At 40.7% G+C, this 18,545-nt stretch overlaps 4 protein-coding genes across 4 annotated transcripts; 3 read left to right on the top strand and 1 right to left on the bottom strand.

The window, feature by feature from the left end:
• Positions 1 to 811: 811 nt before the first annotated feature.
• On the top strand, positions 812 to 1,612 carry bglC-1 (putative beta-glucosidase C; the record flags this gene model as incomplete). The annotated part of the gene is made up of 3 exons (XM_037324196.1): positions 812 to 1,082; positions 1,132 to 1,441; positions 1,501 to 1,612. The coding sequence occupies 3 exons, from the start codon at positions 812 to 814 to the stop codon at positions 1,610 to 1,612; spliced, it is 693 nt and encodes a 230-aa protein (XP_037178053.1).
• Positions 1,613 to 1,767: 155 nt separating this feature from the next.
• bglX-1 (Periplasmic beta-glucosidase) lies at positions 1,768 to 2,928 on the top strand (the record flags this gene model as incomplete). The annotated part of the gene is made up of 1 exon (XM_037324195.1): positions 1,768 to 2,928. The coding sequence occupies one exon, from the start codon at positions 1,768 to 1,770 to the stop codon at positions 2,926 to 2,928; it is 1,161 nt and encodes a 386-aa protein (XP_037177904.1).
• A 2,232-nt stretch (positions 2,929 to 5,160) lies between these two features.
• Positions 5,161 to 8,824, bottom strand: CGCA056_v008947 (Arylsulfatase; the record flags this gene model as incomplete). The annotated part of the gene is made up of 3 exons (XM_037324194.1): positions 5,161 to 5,813; positions 7,269 to 8,481; positions 8,528 to 8,824. The coding sequence occupies 3 exons, from the start codon at positions 8,822 to 8,824 to the stop codon at positions 5,161 to 5,163; spliced, it is 2,163 nt and encodes a 720-aa protein (XP_037178052.1).
• An 808-nt stretch (positions 8,825 to 9,632) lies between these two features.
• Positions 9,633 to 11,237, top strand: qutD-16 (Quinate permease; the record flags this gene model as incomplete). Its single annotated transcript, XM_037324193.1, has 6 exons — positions 9,633 to 9,828; positions 9,889 to 10,272; positions 10,332 to 10,511; positions 10,566 to 10,601; positions 10,682 to 10,992; positions 11,049 to 11,237. The coding sequence occupies 6 exons, from the start codon at positions 9,633 to 9,635 to the stop codon at positions 11,235 to 11,237; spliced, it is 1,296 nt and encodes a 431-aa protein (XP_037178050.1).
• Positions 11,238 to 18,545: the final 7,308 nt, after the last annotated feature.

The following is an 18,545-nucleotide window of genomic DNA, read 5'->3' as shown; positions in this document are numbered from 1 at the left end:
TAGAAGTCCTACTTAGAACCTTGTGTATGAAATCGTGTCATGCCCCTTACTTCAAGCCGCAAAATGGCTTCTTCGCCCCTCGGGAGGTTGAATGTTTGGTTGTCTTTATCTACTGAAACCGCCCTCATCAAGTCGACTCCAGGCGTCGGAGTATGTCATGATGCGAGGGCTCCTCGCCAGTCGGCATGTTGAGGATGATTTCTCGGCCTCATGCTCGCTACGGTGCTCGGGCGTTGCCGTGGCCATGAAGTACATGAAAGCCGCGAGATAGAGCCGCTACTACTGCTTACAGGTGACACTGGTAGCGCAACAATCGCAAAAGTGCCGACAGTGAATCAGTGGAGTTTGAAGCGTCTACAGGCCATCTCGAACTGCGATGCTCGTGCCTAATAACATGCATTGTGTTGAGCAGCATCAAACTCTGCATACAAGGTCAGCTGACAGTCATAAAAGCCGTCACCGAGGTGTGAAAGCCGATACACCGCCAGCTGCGATGACGCAATTTTAGCGCCGTGGTAGGAGGCGGGGGTGCCTGGATGTGTTCCTCTGCACCCTTCCTGTTCGGGACTTCCGACCGACATCCGGCTCGAAGACCGGAGGCCCGGGTGTCTAAGTGGGTCACCCGTTCCGGGCTTCCTTGCCGAACGCATGGAGCCAGGCGCTCTTGTCACCGGCTTGATGGTCCAACGTGGGACTCATCAAATGACGTGCTTCCATCATGTAGTTTCTCGCGATATAAACAGCAGGCCAAAGTACGGAATGAGATCGTGTTTTCATCTACCTTGATCATCAGGCGGACCTCACATTCAAGATGGCGAAAGTTTTGGCCACTCTTTTCGCCATCTCTTTGTTTCAGATCACAGCACTTGCGTCTACGGCATCCCAATTCAACGGGTCGGCATATCAAGATGCATCACGGTCTCCAAAAGAGAGAGCCGACGACCTCCTTAAGTTGATGACTTGGGAGGAGAAGGTTGGCCAGTTGGGCGGCATCCGTCGGCTTGCTGAAAGGGTCAACGGTGCACTGTGTTACAATGAGACCTCTTTTGAGGAGATTCGAAAGACACAAAATGGTCAAATTGGTAAGTTTAGTAACTGCAATGATTTGCTTGGGAGCTAAGACGATCGCAGGTTTCGGTGCCCCTACGAACTATGCCCATGAGCTGCTACCAATCGCGAACAAGGTACGGACCGAACAAATTGACAACACCCGTCTCGGCATTCCTTACATCACAATCGCCGATTCCGTCAATGGCCTGATGATTTCAGGCGCCACCATCTTCCCAGGGGCCATCTCCATGGGCGCAATGTGGAATATTCCACTCTACGAGCAAGCTATCGCTGCGATTCGTGACGAGAACATGGCGGTGGGGACCCACTGGGTACTTTCGCCCGAGGTTGACTTGGCCAAGGACCCGAGAAATGGTCGGAATGGCGAGATGTAAGATCCAAGCCCATGCTCATGATTGGCCTCATTCGACTGACCAACTATGACACAAGGTTCGGAGAAGATACATACCTCGTTGGCGAGTTTGCATCTCACTACATCAACACCATGCAAGAGAAAGACGAAAGCGGCTTTGTCAAGGTGGCCACTACGATCAAGCACTAGGTCTATGGCTCGAGCAGTGGTGGCGTCAACACAGCTAGCATGCAGGGCGGACTTAACCACATTCTCAACGACATCGGGGCCCCATACGTCAAGGCTATCAGAGAGGCCAGCCCCTATCTCTCATGGTCTCATATGCAAGCGTGGATCAGACACCCATGTCCAGGAATAAGTATCTCAACAAGAACATTTTGAGGGACTTTCTGGGTTTCAAGGGACTGATTATGTCCGATGCCGGCTCGATTAGAAACATGTACACCCAGTCGAAGGTGGCCAAGTCGTATGCCGATGCTGGCTTGAAAGCCCTTCGCGGTGGGTTGGAGCATGAGCTATCTCCGCGACCACCATCCGCCTTCCCAACACTCATCGATTCGATAAATAACACGGAGATCGCGGGGCTCATCGACGAGGCAGTGCACGCAATCCTGCAGATCAAGTTCGCAACTGGAACTTTCGATCTTCCTCTACCCTCCATCGAAAACATGAACGCTACCCTTCGGAACGAAAGACACCTCGAAATCAACCGGAACATTTCCAGAGAAGCTATCGTTCTGCTCCAAAACGACGGAACCTTGCCCTTGACAAGAATCAATGTTCCCCGCGTCGCACTTCTAGGGCCTTATGCGGACATTCTGAACACCGGCCAGTACGCCGCCAACAATGCATCGGATTCATCTTACGGTGACACATTTCGAACAAGCCTTGAGCGGGAGCTTGGGGTCGAGAATGTCAAGTATGTGGCTGGCGTCGATATTCTCAGCGCGAACGATAGCTCTGGCATTGATGCAGCCGTCGCCACCGCGAAGGAGATCGGACTCGCCGTGGTCGTTCTCGGATCTGGCTGGGGATCATTCGATACATCATATGAGTCGTTGCATCGAACCGACGGTGAAGGTTTTAGTCACCCTGATCTAGGGTTTCCGGGTTTGCAGCAAGATATCTTGGATTCCGTCCTTGATGCGGGCGTGCCAACAATATTGGTCCTCAGTGGAGGACAGACATTCCTGTTGAACGAGTCAACTAAGAGATCCAAGGCGATTTTTCACACCTGGCTCGCTGGAGAATACACGGCTGATGCCTTGTTTGAGATTCTCTTCGGGGATTTCAACCCCAGTGGGAAGCTGACAATTACATTTCCCGAAGCAGAGGGCGCGTTTCCAGTTGCCTATGATTACTTCCCGTCGGACGACGAAGGAGGCTTCGGTACTGCGACACAATACGACTGGCATCTCCCGGAATTAGCACGCTATGCTCCCATTAGATTTGGTTTCGGACTGAGCTATACGAGTTTCAACATCACATCTCGTCGCCATCTCTGACATGCCAATCTACCAGCAACAGCAGCGTTTCCGCTGTGTGTGACCAAAACATCCTGGTGACCATCAAAGTAGATGTGACCAATACTGGCAGTGTTTTCGGTCAAGAGGTTGTTCAACTCTACTACCGGCCGGAATATACCCAGATCGAGTTTCCAGTTATGAAACTCATTCGCTTTCACAAAATTGGAATTGAAGCAGGCGAGTCGAAAGAAGTCACACTGTTAGTCCCGTACAACGAACTCGGCTATTTCGTCGATGGAGAGTGGGAGGTTGAGGCAGGACTTTACAATTTCTGGGTGGGGAGCAGCTCCAGGACTGAGGATCTGCAAAGCCTGAACGCAACTCTGGTGTAACTGACAGGTAACGCAACGGCGCTCTTGTGTCATCAATCATACATCTCAACAAGACTCACAGAATGAGGCCTAGTTTCGTAATTCATCACAATACGTATCCTAATATTCATTCTTTCGAAATTGCTCAGGCGCTGGAACAAAGTTCTGTTATGGCGCATACTAGCATTGATGTGGGATTATATCGAGTCACAGCTTAAAGCAAGAACAATTGAGCAAGTCCTTTGGGAGAGAAATTTGGTATCTTATTGCAATATCATGTTCCTAAGTCGACGTAGATTCAGAACCATTCTGGGCCTCTCGCTCCCAAGTTGTTCTCGACCACAGTAGCTTCCATTGGTCTAGGGTATCAGGTGTGCATGTCTCTAAGGTGAGTTAGTGAACAGCTCCAGTGAGTCACCGTCATAGTTTCGAATGCTTACCGGTAGCTTTGTGACTCGAAAATCTGCTGAAGTAATTCACTTCTTGCAGCAGCCGTCGAGCTCGCACTCGACGTTGTTGTTGGGCTTGCCGGGGCAGAAGTTGAGGCGAGCACAAGCTCCGCAGTCAACGCCGCGGCGGCCGGGCTGGTGAAGCTCGGGAGGAACGTCGGTGTCGAGGGCGACAGCAGCGACGGAGGCGACGAAGAGGAGGACGGAGTAGAACTTCATTTTGAATGATTTTAATAATGAGACTTTGACCGGCAAGTCGTTTATAAATGTACTAGTTAAGATGTTGTAGAGAAGACTGAATGATTGCAACCTGATTTGGACTGATTGCGTGATTATTCCCAGAGAATCAAGAGATATTTATCCTCTTGAGCTTGCTCACTTACAAGTCCTCCCACCGGCAGTATCACCATGATAGTTACGCCTTCGAGTCAGTTGGCAGGGATGTTGAGACGGCATCTGACAGTTGAGGCCTCTAGGGTACCAACAGGGCGGGCACGCCGTGAGGCGCGCTGAAACGCAGAGCAGTCGCAGACATGAGGGGCCCTACAAGGCGAAGTACGGAATAAATAAGTGTCCTGCGGGGGATGCGAAAGTTTATTTCGAGATCATGAACTGCACTCTTGGGAATAAGCGACTGCTGATATGCTGGAAATGCCATTCTGCGCCCTAACGCGCGCGCAAGCGCGTGTCAAGTCTCTCTATTTGCGACAACAGGCCACGCCATCCAAACGGGCCGCAGGTTCCTGTTGGGCCGTAACTGATAAGCTTTGTTCTCGTGTAAGCCCTTGCACCTATTACCTATCGGATCATCCCTTGTATTACGGATAAGAGAGGTTGATGCAACTTTCCAGGCCAACCAGACTTCTGGCCTCGCGACTAAAACAACGCCTACTCCACCAATCTAATAGTTTCATGATGCTACCTAGGAGCTACCGATTACTCAACCCACTTTCCGAGCTGAAGAAAACTTGAGCCCTCACGTATTAATTAAACTTTGAGCTGACAGAGGCTTGTTTTAGACGAGGTCTCACGGCGTCCGTCTTGTCATGACGGGGCATAGTCCGGTTGCTGTCATTGAAGACGACTGTTCCCCGTCATCTTCGTCGGTAAAGTCGGCTTGTCTCAACAAACTGTGTATGGCGAGCCTCTGTCTGGCTTTAGCGGCTGTGGAGAGCTGTTGCTCCAAGTTCCTTCTCCCTTCTTGAAACTCTGGCGAGGAAAGCCCACCGATCCCTGTTTCCTGCGGCGCATGTCCTTGGGTCAAGCGCTCCATGTCGTTGATTATGGGCTTGACCAAAGCGGATGCCGGGAAAAATCGCTTCAGCGCAGCCAAGCACAAAGCTGCGCGACTCTGAGCAAATTCAGCAGATGGCAAATCTTGCGACCTCCCAGAGCGAGATATGAACAGCACAAGCCTTGTAGCATGATATGCACATATTGCGGTATCAAACTCAAGAAGCAGATGGCTGGGGCTGTGTTGATCTTAGGTTGGTCAAAATCTGACTGATAGATGTGGAGTGCTTGAGGCAATTGTGGTATGCAGCCGTTACGTAGCCTTCATCGATAGCATCGAGGACCACCCGAGGCGCTGCTTCAGGGTAGCCAGAAAGCAAGATTCGGTAAAGATCGCAGTGCGCTTGGTGGAAGGAGACGTGCATGAAGAGTCGTCGTCTGAGCCATCGGTCATTGAAGTGGGCCTCAAGTTGAGACAGAGGGAACTCCGTGCCATCAGGCATCTGAGATCCGATTTCGGCCAAGTCTCTCTCAAAGTCCCCAATTAGTTTTGCCAGTGGCATGAAGGGCTGATCACAGAGTGCAACGCCCCTCGTCAACTTCATGATGTCTCTCCGGATAATCTCAAGCCTGACATACAGCCTGTAGCAGCTGCCATCTCCTGGCTCAAACGTTGGACAGAACTCCTCCTCGGCTGATGGGAACTGTAAGTAAATTGTTTCAATCGGGCAAGCCTCAAACTCCGGCAGCCCAGCCGAAAAGTATCTTTCAGTGATCTTGAGGGACCACATGATACGACGTCGCACCTCCTGAGCAACAAGATCTAGATCAGGCCGTTCATGATTTAACCGCATGGCGGCACCAAATCTCGCTGCCGTAGCGGTCAGCATAAACGCCCTTTGGAACCGTCCAGTCTCCATCTGATAATGGATGATGAGCAGAAGAGCCTGGGGACGTGCTATTGTAGGACACTCCAGATGGTGTCATATCCTCTGTTCGGCCGTTTGAACCCATGGAGTGGCTCTCTCTCGGGTTTGAAGGTCCGAAGCCGAGTGGAGCGTTGCCAGGGCGCATATGGCATACGCCAAGGCCGGGTCGATCTTGCCAGCCCGGCACCTCTCCATTGTCGTTTCCGGATGAAGAAACGCATGGGATGGAAGTGGGTAAACCTTCTCGAAGAAGGACTCTACACAAGCGGGGATGTGCTGGGCGATCTCGGCACCGTGAAGGGAGTCCTCCCCCTCGGTGGACGTGCTTTGCGGAGACGGCGCCCGGACACTGCGCGCAGGGCTGGGATATGTGCATTCTCGCCCGTGTCGTTTGCAATTTGTGCATGACGGAGATGTTCCGGAACAGCGAACTTTTTATCTCGACAGCTCCGACATGCCCGGGTTCCTCGCAGTCGCCGTGGTTTATTTGAAGCAAGCTGGTGCGCAGCCAATATTGCTATGTTGGCGTCCTCCTCTGCTGTTGAAAAAGAGCAACTCAGCCCTAGGCGTGAGCAGTTATCGCAACACTGGTAGGAACCAGCATCGCATCGGACCTGAACCGAGTTAAGCCAAAGGACTCTGGTTAGGGACGGGAGATGGAGCGAGGGCCATGCTGTTGGTATCGCTTACCTTTCGCCATCTGCATTGTGAGCATGTTTGACGTGCGGTGGCTGGTCTGGCCTGGAAACACCCAACGAACGAGCCCATCATCTTCTTATTGAAACAGTGGCATCCCGGTTCATCGTCTTAGCTCTCGTCTCATGTTGTTATGCCTGTCGCGACTCAACCAGTCTATCGGGCCCGCGCGGTGGTCGGTGAAAGTTAGGGACGTAGGTCTGAAGAACAACTGCTCAACGTGCTACGCAGCAGATGATTGAATCCGGTTGGTAAGGGTTCTTCTTGCGCCTTCCCACATGACGTCCCCGTCTCCCGGTGCCGAAGGACCCCTGGACAATGGCGGGGCCTTTCTTCTTTTCTGGGCATGCGGAGAGCTCGCGCTTTGCCTACTCAAGTAAGGTCTACATGACGTGAGGAGTGGGTTGGGTAACGACATCCAAGACGGAGCTTCATGAGCCAATGGCAGAATGTCTACGGGAGCTGTGCCCCGGTCAATTAACACCATGTCGGCGTGAATTTCTGGGGAATTGCGCTGGTCTGAAAAACCACATCGCGGGTGTTTCTTCATCAGTGTTGCAGCATCACATTGAACTGAACAGGAACAATAAAACCAAGGACGAACATTCACCTAGCTAATAATCAAAATAGACTTTTCATGGTTCATTCAGACTGCCCATGGAAACATCAGATGCGACCTACGAGGTTGTCTCATAACTTACTCGCGAGCTCAACCGACCCACTCGTCGCACCAAGCCTTGGATGAACGGGTTCATCCCCGATCTGCACCATCTTCAACTCCAGCAGTCCTGTCATGTGCTTCACAACTTCCGCATATGCTGGGTCGTGGTACACATTGAATAGCTCCAACGGGTCCTTCTCGCAGTCAAACAACTCCCATTCCTCATCCTTTTCGCCGCCTGGCCTGGCGCCCGCCACGTCCAGGGCCTCGTTATACCAGTAAATGAGCTTGTATCGTTGGTCTCGAACACCATAGTGCGCATAGGCGTGATGAATGATGTCGTTGTGCATCCAGTATCGGTGGTATGCAATCTGCCGCCAGTCTGTCGGCGTCTTGCCACTGAGCAGCTCCCGGAACGAGACGCCCTGCATGTAGCTTGGCACTGGCAGATTCGCAAAATCGAGGAATGTCGGCGCAAAGTCAACATTGCAGATGATGTCGTCGCATACTGCGCCCTTGGCAATTGCTGCGGGATAGCGAATAAGGAACGGCATCTGGAACGACTCCTCGCACATAAAGCGCTTATCAAACCACCCATGCTCACCCAAGAAGAACCCTTGATCCGACGTATAGATCACAATCGTGTTATCAGCCAGCCCGTTCTCTTCGAGGTAGTTCAGCATACGGCCGACATTGTCGTCCACAGACTGGATGACGCGAAGGTAGCGCTGCATGTACCGCTGGAACCTGAAGTGCGCAAGGTCGTCGCCGTTCTTGAACGTGAACACCGTCCCATCTTCCTTGTCAATCAGCCTCTTGGCATCGGTCGGGATCTTGCGCTGCGCAGAGTTCGACTCCTGCACCACGCGCTCGCCGACCCTGTTTCCCCCGTCCGGCTGCACGAGCCCCAGGTCTTGGTACGTCAGGTCCTCGGCGACGCGCATCTTGGCGATCTTCGCCGCCTTGGCGCGGTTCTTGTAGTCGTCGTCGTAGATCTCGGGGACGCGGATCGGGTCGGTGTAGAGGTTCTTGTGCTTGTCGTCGCACTCCCACGAGCGGTGGGGGGCTTTGTGGTGGCACATGACGAAGAAGGGCTTGTCGGTGTCTTTGGTTTTGTTGATGAAGTCGAGGCACTTGTCTGTGATGATGTCTGTGACGTAGCCCTCCTCGATCTTTTCGCCAGACGGACGGCTCGATGAACTCTGGGTCCCAGTAGTCACCTTGCCTTGGGAGGACGGACCAGTAGTCCAAGCCTGTGGGTTCGTTTTGTTTGCCCTCACCCAAGTGCCATTTCCCCACCATCGCCGTGTTGTAACCGCCTGTTCGGAGGTGCTTTGCAACGTTGGGTAGATGCTTGTTGATGCTGTCGTTTAGGGTCATCACGCCATTGACGTGGTTGTGAGTGCCGGTCAGGATAGCTGCTCGCGACGGGGTGCAGATGGAATTGGTGACGTAGCAGTGGTTGAACTTCATCCCCTCGCTTGCCAGGCGGTCAATATTGGGCGTGTAATTGATACCAGCTCCATAGGCACTGATAGCCTTTGAAGCATGGTCGTCAGCCATTATGAAGATGATGTTGGGCCTCTGGGTCGTCATCTTGAGTGATAGTCAACGAAAGAGTCGAAAGAGTGGTCGAAAGAGTGGTCGAAAGAGTGGTCGAAAGAGGGAGTTGCCAGGCAGAAAGAATCTGAGTAAAACACGTAAATCTTTCAAAGAACGCGTCGACCTCATATACGACACCTTGGGAAGATAATGCTGCGATAAGAGCTCATGACAGCTCCATGCTGCAACGATGCCCCTCAACAGCTGCGCATCACAGTTCCATCACTGCCCCTTGTTGGAGTACCTTAGGTGAACCAACGACTCCCTCGAAGCAGAAGTCCGCGCGATATCCGGCATGAGCATCACCGGAACAGACAATTTGAGAGGTCAATGGCTGCGGATTGGCGGCTCTCCTAGCTTTCGCAGTAGATATCCCCCGCAGCTGGCCGAGAGTCTCGGTAGTCGGCCCGGTCGCCCAAACTGGAATGTGGAGCAACTCCGAACATTGCACCAGCCCAGATTGGGCCTTCCGACCGACATCCGGCATACAAGCCGGGGCAACAATGGGGCAAGTTGGTTGGTGAGCATGGCAGGCCCTGGTTTTGGGGTCAAGGGTCTCATTGCGTGCTTGAAGGACTTCAACAATCGCCCGAATGTTGCGGTTCTCGTGAATCCTGCAGTATACAGCCATTGGGCGTCTCGGTATGGCGTGCTGGACTGTGCTGAACAGAGTAAGGTAGTCAGGATTTCCGACTTGGGTCAATATTTCAAGCAAGAAATCCCTTAATATGGACGGCAGCCGGTGCCTCGGAATTGTTGGGTGAAGATCCATCATCAAAGCTTGTATCCTATCTGTTTCGATATGTCGAAGGCACTTGGGACGTTCCGAGCCGTCTACCTCGTAGCTCTTTGCTGCGTAGGCTCCTTCCTCTTTGCATACGACACTGGCATCATCGGCGGAATTCTCACCTTTGAAGGGTTTCAAACCGACTTTCGATACGGCCCATCACAGAAGGCAAATGTCGGCTCTAACTCTACGAGCTTGCTGCAGGCAGGTGGTGAATTACTCTCAACAAGAGCATCCCGTAACACAAAATCCTAACAACCGTTCCTTCCAGCTTTCTTCTCCTGTTTCTTCATCTGGCCCTTCACCGCGAAGTACGGCCGAAGATGGTCCATCATCCTCGCGTCGACAATTTTCTGCATCGGCGCTGTGGTCCAAACGATCAACACCCACTCACTCGCCGCATTCTACGTAGCCCGAGTCATCAGCGGCGTCGGCGTCGGCATGGCCACCGTTGTCATTCCCATGTACTCGGCCGAGATGGCGCCCAAGAACATTCGAGGCATGCTCGGTAGCATGTTCCAGTTCTTCTTCACAATGGGCGTTATGACGAGTTACTGGATCGACTATGGGGTTAGCAAGCACCTCAAACCTTCGACGAAGCAATGGCAAATTCCCGTCGGACTCCAACTTGTACCTGGTGCGATTCCGGGCCTGGGTATGTTGCTCTGCAAAGAGAGTGCGAGATGGCTGGCCAAGACTGGCAGGGGGACGAAGCCCTGCAATCCCTTGTGTGGGTGCGTGGTGGCGAGAACACGCCTGAGGTTCAGCAGGAGTTCGCTGAGATCATCGCCACCATCGAGGAGGAGGAAAGCCAGAAGGAGGGTCTGACATGGAGGGAATTGGTTCAGCCAACCAACCGTCACCGTATTCTCCTCATCATCGCTCTTCAGATTGGTACGTAAACCGCCGATTTGGGTTGTACTTACACTTCGAAGCTGACTTTGCTAGGTGTCCAACTCACCCGCAATACCTCTTTGGCTCATTGTAAGCCATCCTCGCTCCTTCTGTCCAAAGCCAAAACCTCTCTCGATTCGTGCTTCCTTTGATACTTACCGATGTTGCAGATGCACCCCAGGTCTTTGCCGCTGTCGGCGCCGGCCAAGATAACCTCCTGATTACCGGCTTCTTTGGCGTCGTCAAAGTAGTTTCATGTCTTTTCTACCTCCTCTTCCTCGTTGAGCGCATGGGTCGCAGAGGCTCACTCCTAGCCGGTGCTTTCCTCATGGGAGCGTACATGCTCATCATCGCGTGTCTCACAGCCACCAACCCACCAAAGTCCGTTGACCTGGGTCTGACTTCTACTGCCATCGCATCAATGACGATGATCTACCTGGAAGCCATGTCTTACAACATTTCGTGGGGCCCAGCGCCTTGGGTAAGTCTCAATACTCTCAATCCCGAGAAGAGGAAGTACTAACCGACCAACTTCAGGTTTACATAGGCGAGATATTTCCATCCCGTATCCGCGAAGCAGGCATCGCCATCGGAACATCCACGCAATGGCTGTTCAACTTCGTCTTCTCGCAAGCCACGCCACATGCCGTTCAGAACCTCGGCTGGAAGACCTTCCTCATGTTCTGCATTTTCAACTGGGCTCTTGTTGTGATACCCTCAATCTGAGCTGCAGCCCCACTGCCTACCACGTGATATACGGTATTACATAAGCTACGCGTGTGGATATTAGCCTATAATACAGACCACCTTTCTAAATAATTACTCCTATAATATACTTTTATTCTTTATAACCTATATACCTATAATTCATAAAAGTTATGAGCTTAGTTTTATTAATAACTTAAATTACTTCTCTATTATAAATTATATATAAGAAACTTATTTTTATCATTTTATTAATTCCTTTATTATTATTATTTATTATATTTTCTACTAATAATAAAATTCCTCTTATAAGAGATATTTTTATATTTAAAAATAATTAGCTCATATGATATATTTATTTTAAGTTTTATATATACTTATAAAGCTGTTAAGATTATATCAATTTAGATTTATATAATTATATTAACATTTTTGGAATATTTAAAACCTAAAAAATTATTAAACTTATTATTAAATACTAAGTTTTTCTAAATATAAAATATTAAAAAGAATTTAAGAAATAAGTATAAATATATCTAAAAAGAGCTAAAAATCTCATCAAAATTATTATTAATATATTAAAAAGTATTTATCTAACTATAGAGATTTAAAAGAATAAAAAAGAAATAAACATTATTTTTAATAAGATAATAAAATTATTCTCTTTTTTTAACATCTCCATAGATAATTTAGATTATTACTTATGAAGACATTAATTTAAGTTATAATATAATAATTAAAAATTATATAAGAATGTTTTTGAATTAATAAACGTTTTTAATATATTGTTTTAGTTTTTAGATATAAATTAATAAAATAGTTTTAAATTTTGAACTTAATTAGAAATAATATTATAAGCTTTTATACATAAAATTAAGAAATAGCTTATATTTATTATATTTATAATTATTAATATAATTTATGAAAACCATTTTTATTTTTTAAAGTAAATTAATTTTAATATTAATCTTTCTATTTAATACATAGCGTAATATTATTTTTATATAAACATAATAAGATTTAAGATTTTAGAAATTTAAAAGGAATCTATTTTATACAATTTCTTGAAAGTAATTAAATATTAACTTATTTTAAATTAAATTTATATTAGGTTTATTTAGTTAATGATAAATATTAATTTTACGCTTTTTATATATATTTTAGAATAATATAAAAGTTATTATTTTAGGTTTTATTCATAAATGTTCATTTATTAAAAGCTTTTAGAGATTAAAAATATTTTTTATTATTGTAAAAAAAAAGTTTAATAGCTTTTTTAATATATATCTTAATAACTATTTATATTGAAAAAAGCATTTTTAGACTTTGAAAACATATAGATAATTAAAATATATTTATAAAACGTTCTGTAAACTCTATTAAATTTCCATAAATAATAATAAAGCTTAAGAAATCTTTGTTAAATTTAATTAAAATTAATAATGAAATATTAAAACTATAATTATATATAAAAGATACATTTTAAGTTAAATAAATAATACTAATTGTAAAAAGACGCAGTTTACATAATGAAAAAAAGCTAATAATATAGAAACTATAATAGAAACAGTAGTTAAAATAATAGATTTAATTAGAGGTTAAATATTAAAATTCTATTTAATATTATAGCTATATTAATTAACTTATAAAGCTTTTTTAAAGTAATTATATTAAAGATATATTTACTTAATACTTTGACTTTACTATATATCGTTTTATATAATACAGTTTATAATAACTGTAATATAATATATTTAATTAATGATAAATTATTATTATTAAATAACTTTTATAAAAGGTTTAGCTTAAGAAATATTATAGAAATAGGTATAACTTAGATCATAATTTTAAGTTAAAAAACTTATATTCTTAGAAAGATCTTTAAAAGCTAAAATAGATAAATATTAAATAACTTTATATTTGAAAATATTATTTCTATTAAAGGTTTTTATATTAATATTATATCTAAAGGTTATTTTAATATATAAAAGACTTAGTTTTATAAGTTTAACTATATTTCATATATAGAACACCTTATTTAACACGTAGTTATTATAGTTTTAATCTAAACATATAATTTAATTTTCTTTAAATATAACCTTTTTTTATACATTTTTAAAAATATAGTAATAAATCTTAGATATATTATTATTATAATTTAGCTAATAAAACCTTTTTATATATGAAATATATATAATTATTACAGTTATTAATTAGATAATATATATCTATAGTATTTTTATTTTAGCTATTTAAATCTTAATATTATAATTATATAATTAAAAACGTTTAGAAAGTGAGAATATAAGACTTAAAATAAGTATAATATAAAATATATATTAAAACTTATATCAAAAATGTTATTTTATATTTAAAATTAAAAAATAAAATAATTTATCTATATTATTATCTCTTCTAAGATATTCTTTATTGCTTTTTTATAATAATTTTAGAAATCCTCTTTATTTTAACTATTATGAATAAGTATTTAGATACATTATAAAATGTTTCTTTAATATAACGCTTATTTAAAAAAGCTTTTATAATATTCTTTTATTCGAACAATTAAATTAAAAAGTAATATAGATTAATAATTTATACTATCTGTTAGAATAATAAAATAGCTATAAATATAATTAATAGTAATATATAGTATTAATACTAAATATAAAATTATAGAATTATATTTAAGATATTTTTAGTAGATATAAAAAAGCTTATAATTAGTTTAAAATATATGAGCTAAAAAGTAATCTTAAGAAGTATTAAAATATACAAAACTATTAATCTATTTTTAAAAATACAGCTAGAGTTAACTCGAATAGAGATTTATGTTTTTTATTAATCTTTGTAATGAAAAACTAATTAAAAGTTACTAAATTAAGTTAAAAAAATAATATATTTAACATTTCTATTAGTAAGCCTCTTTTTATATATTTATAATTAGAAGAGACTTTTAGCTATACTAAAAATAGATATATATAGTTATATATAGTTATTATATATATTTATTTAAAAAAGAATAAGAAAAGAAATTAAGGAAAATATATTATAAAGTATTTCTATAAAGATATATTAGATACGTAGTTAAATATATTAATAATATATATAACTTATATAAGATTGAAATACTTATATTTAAAAACGTGATTATTATACATAATATACAGTTTAATAAATTAAAGTTTTATTTAAAGATGAGTAAATATATAGTAATACTAACTAAAATTATACATTATATGATTAGAAAAAAACTAAGATTTAAATCATTTTCTAATTTAATGTTTAACCTTCTAAGTATATAGAAATAAGCTAATAATATAATAAAAAATAATTTCAGAAAACAAGAGATTTTAATTATATAACATACTTTACCAGTCAGCCGCGCATATCAGTCAGCCGCGCACTTTTTCCATGACGCGCTTTGTTCCCAGCCACTTAAACCTTTGACGCATAATATCTCAACAACCGCAATGCCGATTTACACCCAAGAAGATAAGATCATTCTTACTATTAAGGCAATCCAATCAACACATGCTCTAGGTCATAAACTTAGTACGCAAGGCGCTGTAAAGATATATAGTATCCCTAAAAATACCTTATGCAATAGAATAAATAATTAACTACGCTATAACTATATCTAGCCCTAACGATATAAACTTAATCTAATTAAAGAGAAAACACTTCTCTAATATGTTATTAAGCAGGATTCTAGAGGATTTCCCCTGCAACTTGCTAGTGTGGAAGATATAGCGAATCTCCTGCTGTGGACGCAGAATAAGATGCCTATTAGGAAGTATTAGGCTGAGAGGTTTATTAACTTATAGCTAACTCTAAAGACTATATTTAATCGTCCATATAATTATTAAAGGGTACTTTAAGAGGACCTAGAGGTTATTTTGAAGTGGTTTGCATTATTAGGTAACATGATAGCTAAATATAGTATTAATAATAAGGACCTATATAACTTTAATAAGACTAGCTTTATAATAGGTGTTATTACTGGTTTAATAGTTGTTATGTATGCTAATAGATATGGAAAAGCGAAATCTATCCAGTCTAGCAACTATAAATAGGCTATAGTTATTAAGTGCATTAATTTAAGGGGATAATATATCCCACCTTTTATGATTATTTGAAGGTCCTATCACCTTACTAACTAGTTAATAGAATCAGGCTTTCTAGGCGACTAGGTGATTAAACTAACTACTAATAGATAGACTAATAATAAAACTAGCCTAGACTAAATTAAGCATTTCAAAAAGCATACTTAGGCTTACATAAAAGATATCTATTAAATACTTATAATCAATAGACATGAAAGCTATTTATCAGCTAAATTCAATAAATACTATAAGCAGAACAATATTATAACTATTAGTATGCCTCTATATTTATCTCACTTACTCTAACTATTAGATATTACGTTATACTCACCTTTAAAACATATATATAAAGACGAAATCAACCTATTCATTAAATCCTCCATTAACCATATTATAAAGTGTCACGGGCTAGAGCCCGGATTGATATCTCCGGCTTCGCCGGAGCAGTTACCGAGATCCGGCTCCGTTGGACCCACTATTCTGCCGCAGTACGCCGCCTAACCCGGCCTGCTTCACCGCTGTTAGGTGCCTACTCTTGTAAAGTCCTTTCTTCCTTCTTCAGCTTAGAATAGTCAATCGACGGCACCTCTACGTTGAACAAGCCTAGGGGCCAGCCCCTTACATAAAGTCCAAGTTCTTTATTACCTTCTATAAGGCCTATAATAAGATCTTTATAAATAAAAATATTAAATCTACCTTCTATAGAGCTAGTATTTTACTATAACACCTAAATTATATAATTGGGAAACTTAATATATATATATATAAACGCCTACACCTCCTACAACTAATCCCTTAACACCACCAGCCTAGCAGTTATAAACACCCTCTAACTAAGATAAAACGCTTTCACAGTCAAACTTTATTAAAACTTAGATCTCAGCCTATTAGGGAAGCTCTCTAACACTAATAATTAAGGCGGTCAACCAGCTAGCAAAGGGTGCGTAGGTAATAGCGCACTTAATCACAATTTTGATAGATTAGGTGCGCACACTTCAGGATACCAATATAGCGCTTACTAAGCGCTAGAGAGCGAAAAAGATATACGTCCAGCTTAGAGGAGCACTTAGTATAGCAGAATCTCAGGTTATCCTAGAAGAAAAAGGCAAAGGTGTTAACATATAACATTCTTTTATAATAATAATAATAATCATATAAGAATAATAATAACGCTAAACTTACTTTAATATTCTATATAAAATAAACTAATAAAGTTTAAGGTATAAAACCTTATATAAAAATACTTGATTTATTACAACTTATAACTATAATATTGATTATGTAATACGTATAGTTACGTAAGTATCTTATGTAATTAGCAGTTTAGCAGGTTACGTTTCAGGTTATCTTTCCCCTCACTTTTCCCTACTAGAGGATGCAACCTGCCAACAACAACAACCAGACTCATCACAATACATCTGTTCCCTTATTCTTATCTATACAATTAAATAAAATTTAGATCTATTATGTTTTTATAATAAATACTTATTATAGTTAAGGCTTAAATCTAAAACATTATGTTAACATATAACATTCTTTTATAATAATAATAATATAAGAATAATAATAACGCTTAACTTACTTTAATATTCTATATAAAATAAACCAATAAAGTTTAAGGTACAAAAACTTATATAAAAATACTCTATTCATTATAACCTATAACCTTAATATTGATTATGTAATACGTATAGTTACGTAAGTACCTTATGTAATTAGCAGTTTAGCAGGTTACGTTTCAGGTTATCTTTCCCCTCACTTTTCCCTACTAGAGGATGCAACCTGCCAACAACAACAACCAGACTCATCACAATACATCTGTTCCCTTATTCTTATCTATACAATTAAATGCTCATAAATGCTCAGAATTAATACCTTTTATCATAACATTACCACATCTATAACCTCATACTATATAGGCGCATATACCACGCCCCTGAATACGCTTATACCTGTGTTAACAATAATAACTTTAGGTTTTACTTATAAAAATAGACCTAAAATACTTGTTATAAGAAACCTTATAATAAAGAGGTTTTTAGAAAGCTATCTTTAGATAATTAATATAATATTTCTAATACTTAAGATATTTAGAATAATATATATAAATAGTTATTTTTATTTTTATTTTTAACTTCTTTAATAATAAAATAAGAAGAATAAGAGAGAAAAAATATAAAAAAGCTAGAAAATGTAGTAATCTCTTTATTATTATTATTATTATTAGAGAGAATAAGAGGTATACTAAACTCTTTATTATTATTATTATTATTAGAGATAAAAAGAAAGCTAATAGTAATAATAGTATTAATAATAGTTTTCTTATGCTTATATACTTTATATATATAAATAATAGCTTTTTTTAGTAATAAATATTATAAATTCAAATCTTTAAAACAGTTAATAAAAGTTCTAATAATTATATTAAACGTTTTAATAATTATTATAATAGTATATAAGCGTTATAATAAGCAATTTAAGATTTTTAAAAACTTATTTTCACAAAATATAAGTAGTTTAAAAAAAACATTTAATTATAAAAAAATATAAGAAGTTTTATTTACCTCTATTATTTATACTTAATAATTTATACTAATTATACTAAGAAATTTTATTAATTCTAAATATATTTATAATCTACTTTAATAACTAAATAATTTTATTAAACACTTTTATATTCTATAAATATAATAGTAAGTACTAATTTTATTTATCTATTTATTTTATTACTTTAAAGACTACTTTTATATATATTATATAATACATTTAGATAAATTTTAAATATATAGTAGTAAGGAATAGGTTTTTTAGCTATTTATAATATCTAAAGGGGTAAATTATAATACCTTCAATCTAAGCTATAGCCTTACTACCTACTACATAATATATAATGTTATATAAGCTATATATATAGATATTAGCCTATAATATAGACCACCTTTCTAAATAGTTACTCCTATAATACACCTTTATTCCTCATGACCTGCGCGCCCGTAACTCGCAAGAGCTCTGGTCGTCTTTGTCTGGTTCTTTATCAAGGAGACCACGGGCAAGTCTGTCGAGGGGATGGAAGCCTGTAAGTTTCAGTCACCTATGCGGCCGTTCAAAGCGTCTTTTCGAATTCCGAATACTAACCCTTGCCTCTAGTGGAAATGATACTGAAACTGCTCTCCACAAGCAGACCCAGGATCCAGGGGCTCGTCGTCGCCTACAGGATCCCGAG

Source organism: Colletotrichum aenigma, assembly GCF_013390185.1.
Source record: "Colletotrichum aenigma strain Cg56 chromosome Unknown KSG_Cg56_contig05, whole genome shotgun sequence".
Lineage (NCBI taxonomy): Eukaryota > Fungi > Ascomycota > Sordariomycetes > Glomerellales > Glomerellaceae > Colletotrichum > Colletotrichum aenigma.
The sequence above is the reverse complement of the archived record's forward strand: the minus strand, read 5'-3'. Positions and strand labels throughout refer to the sequence as shown.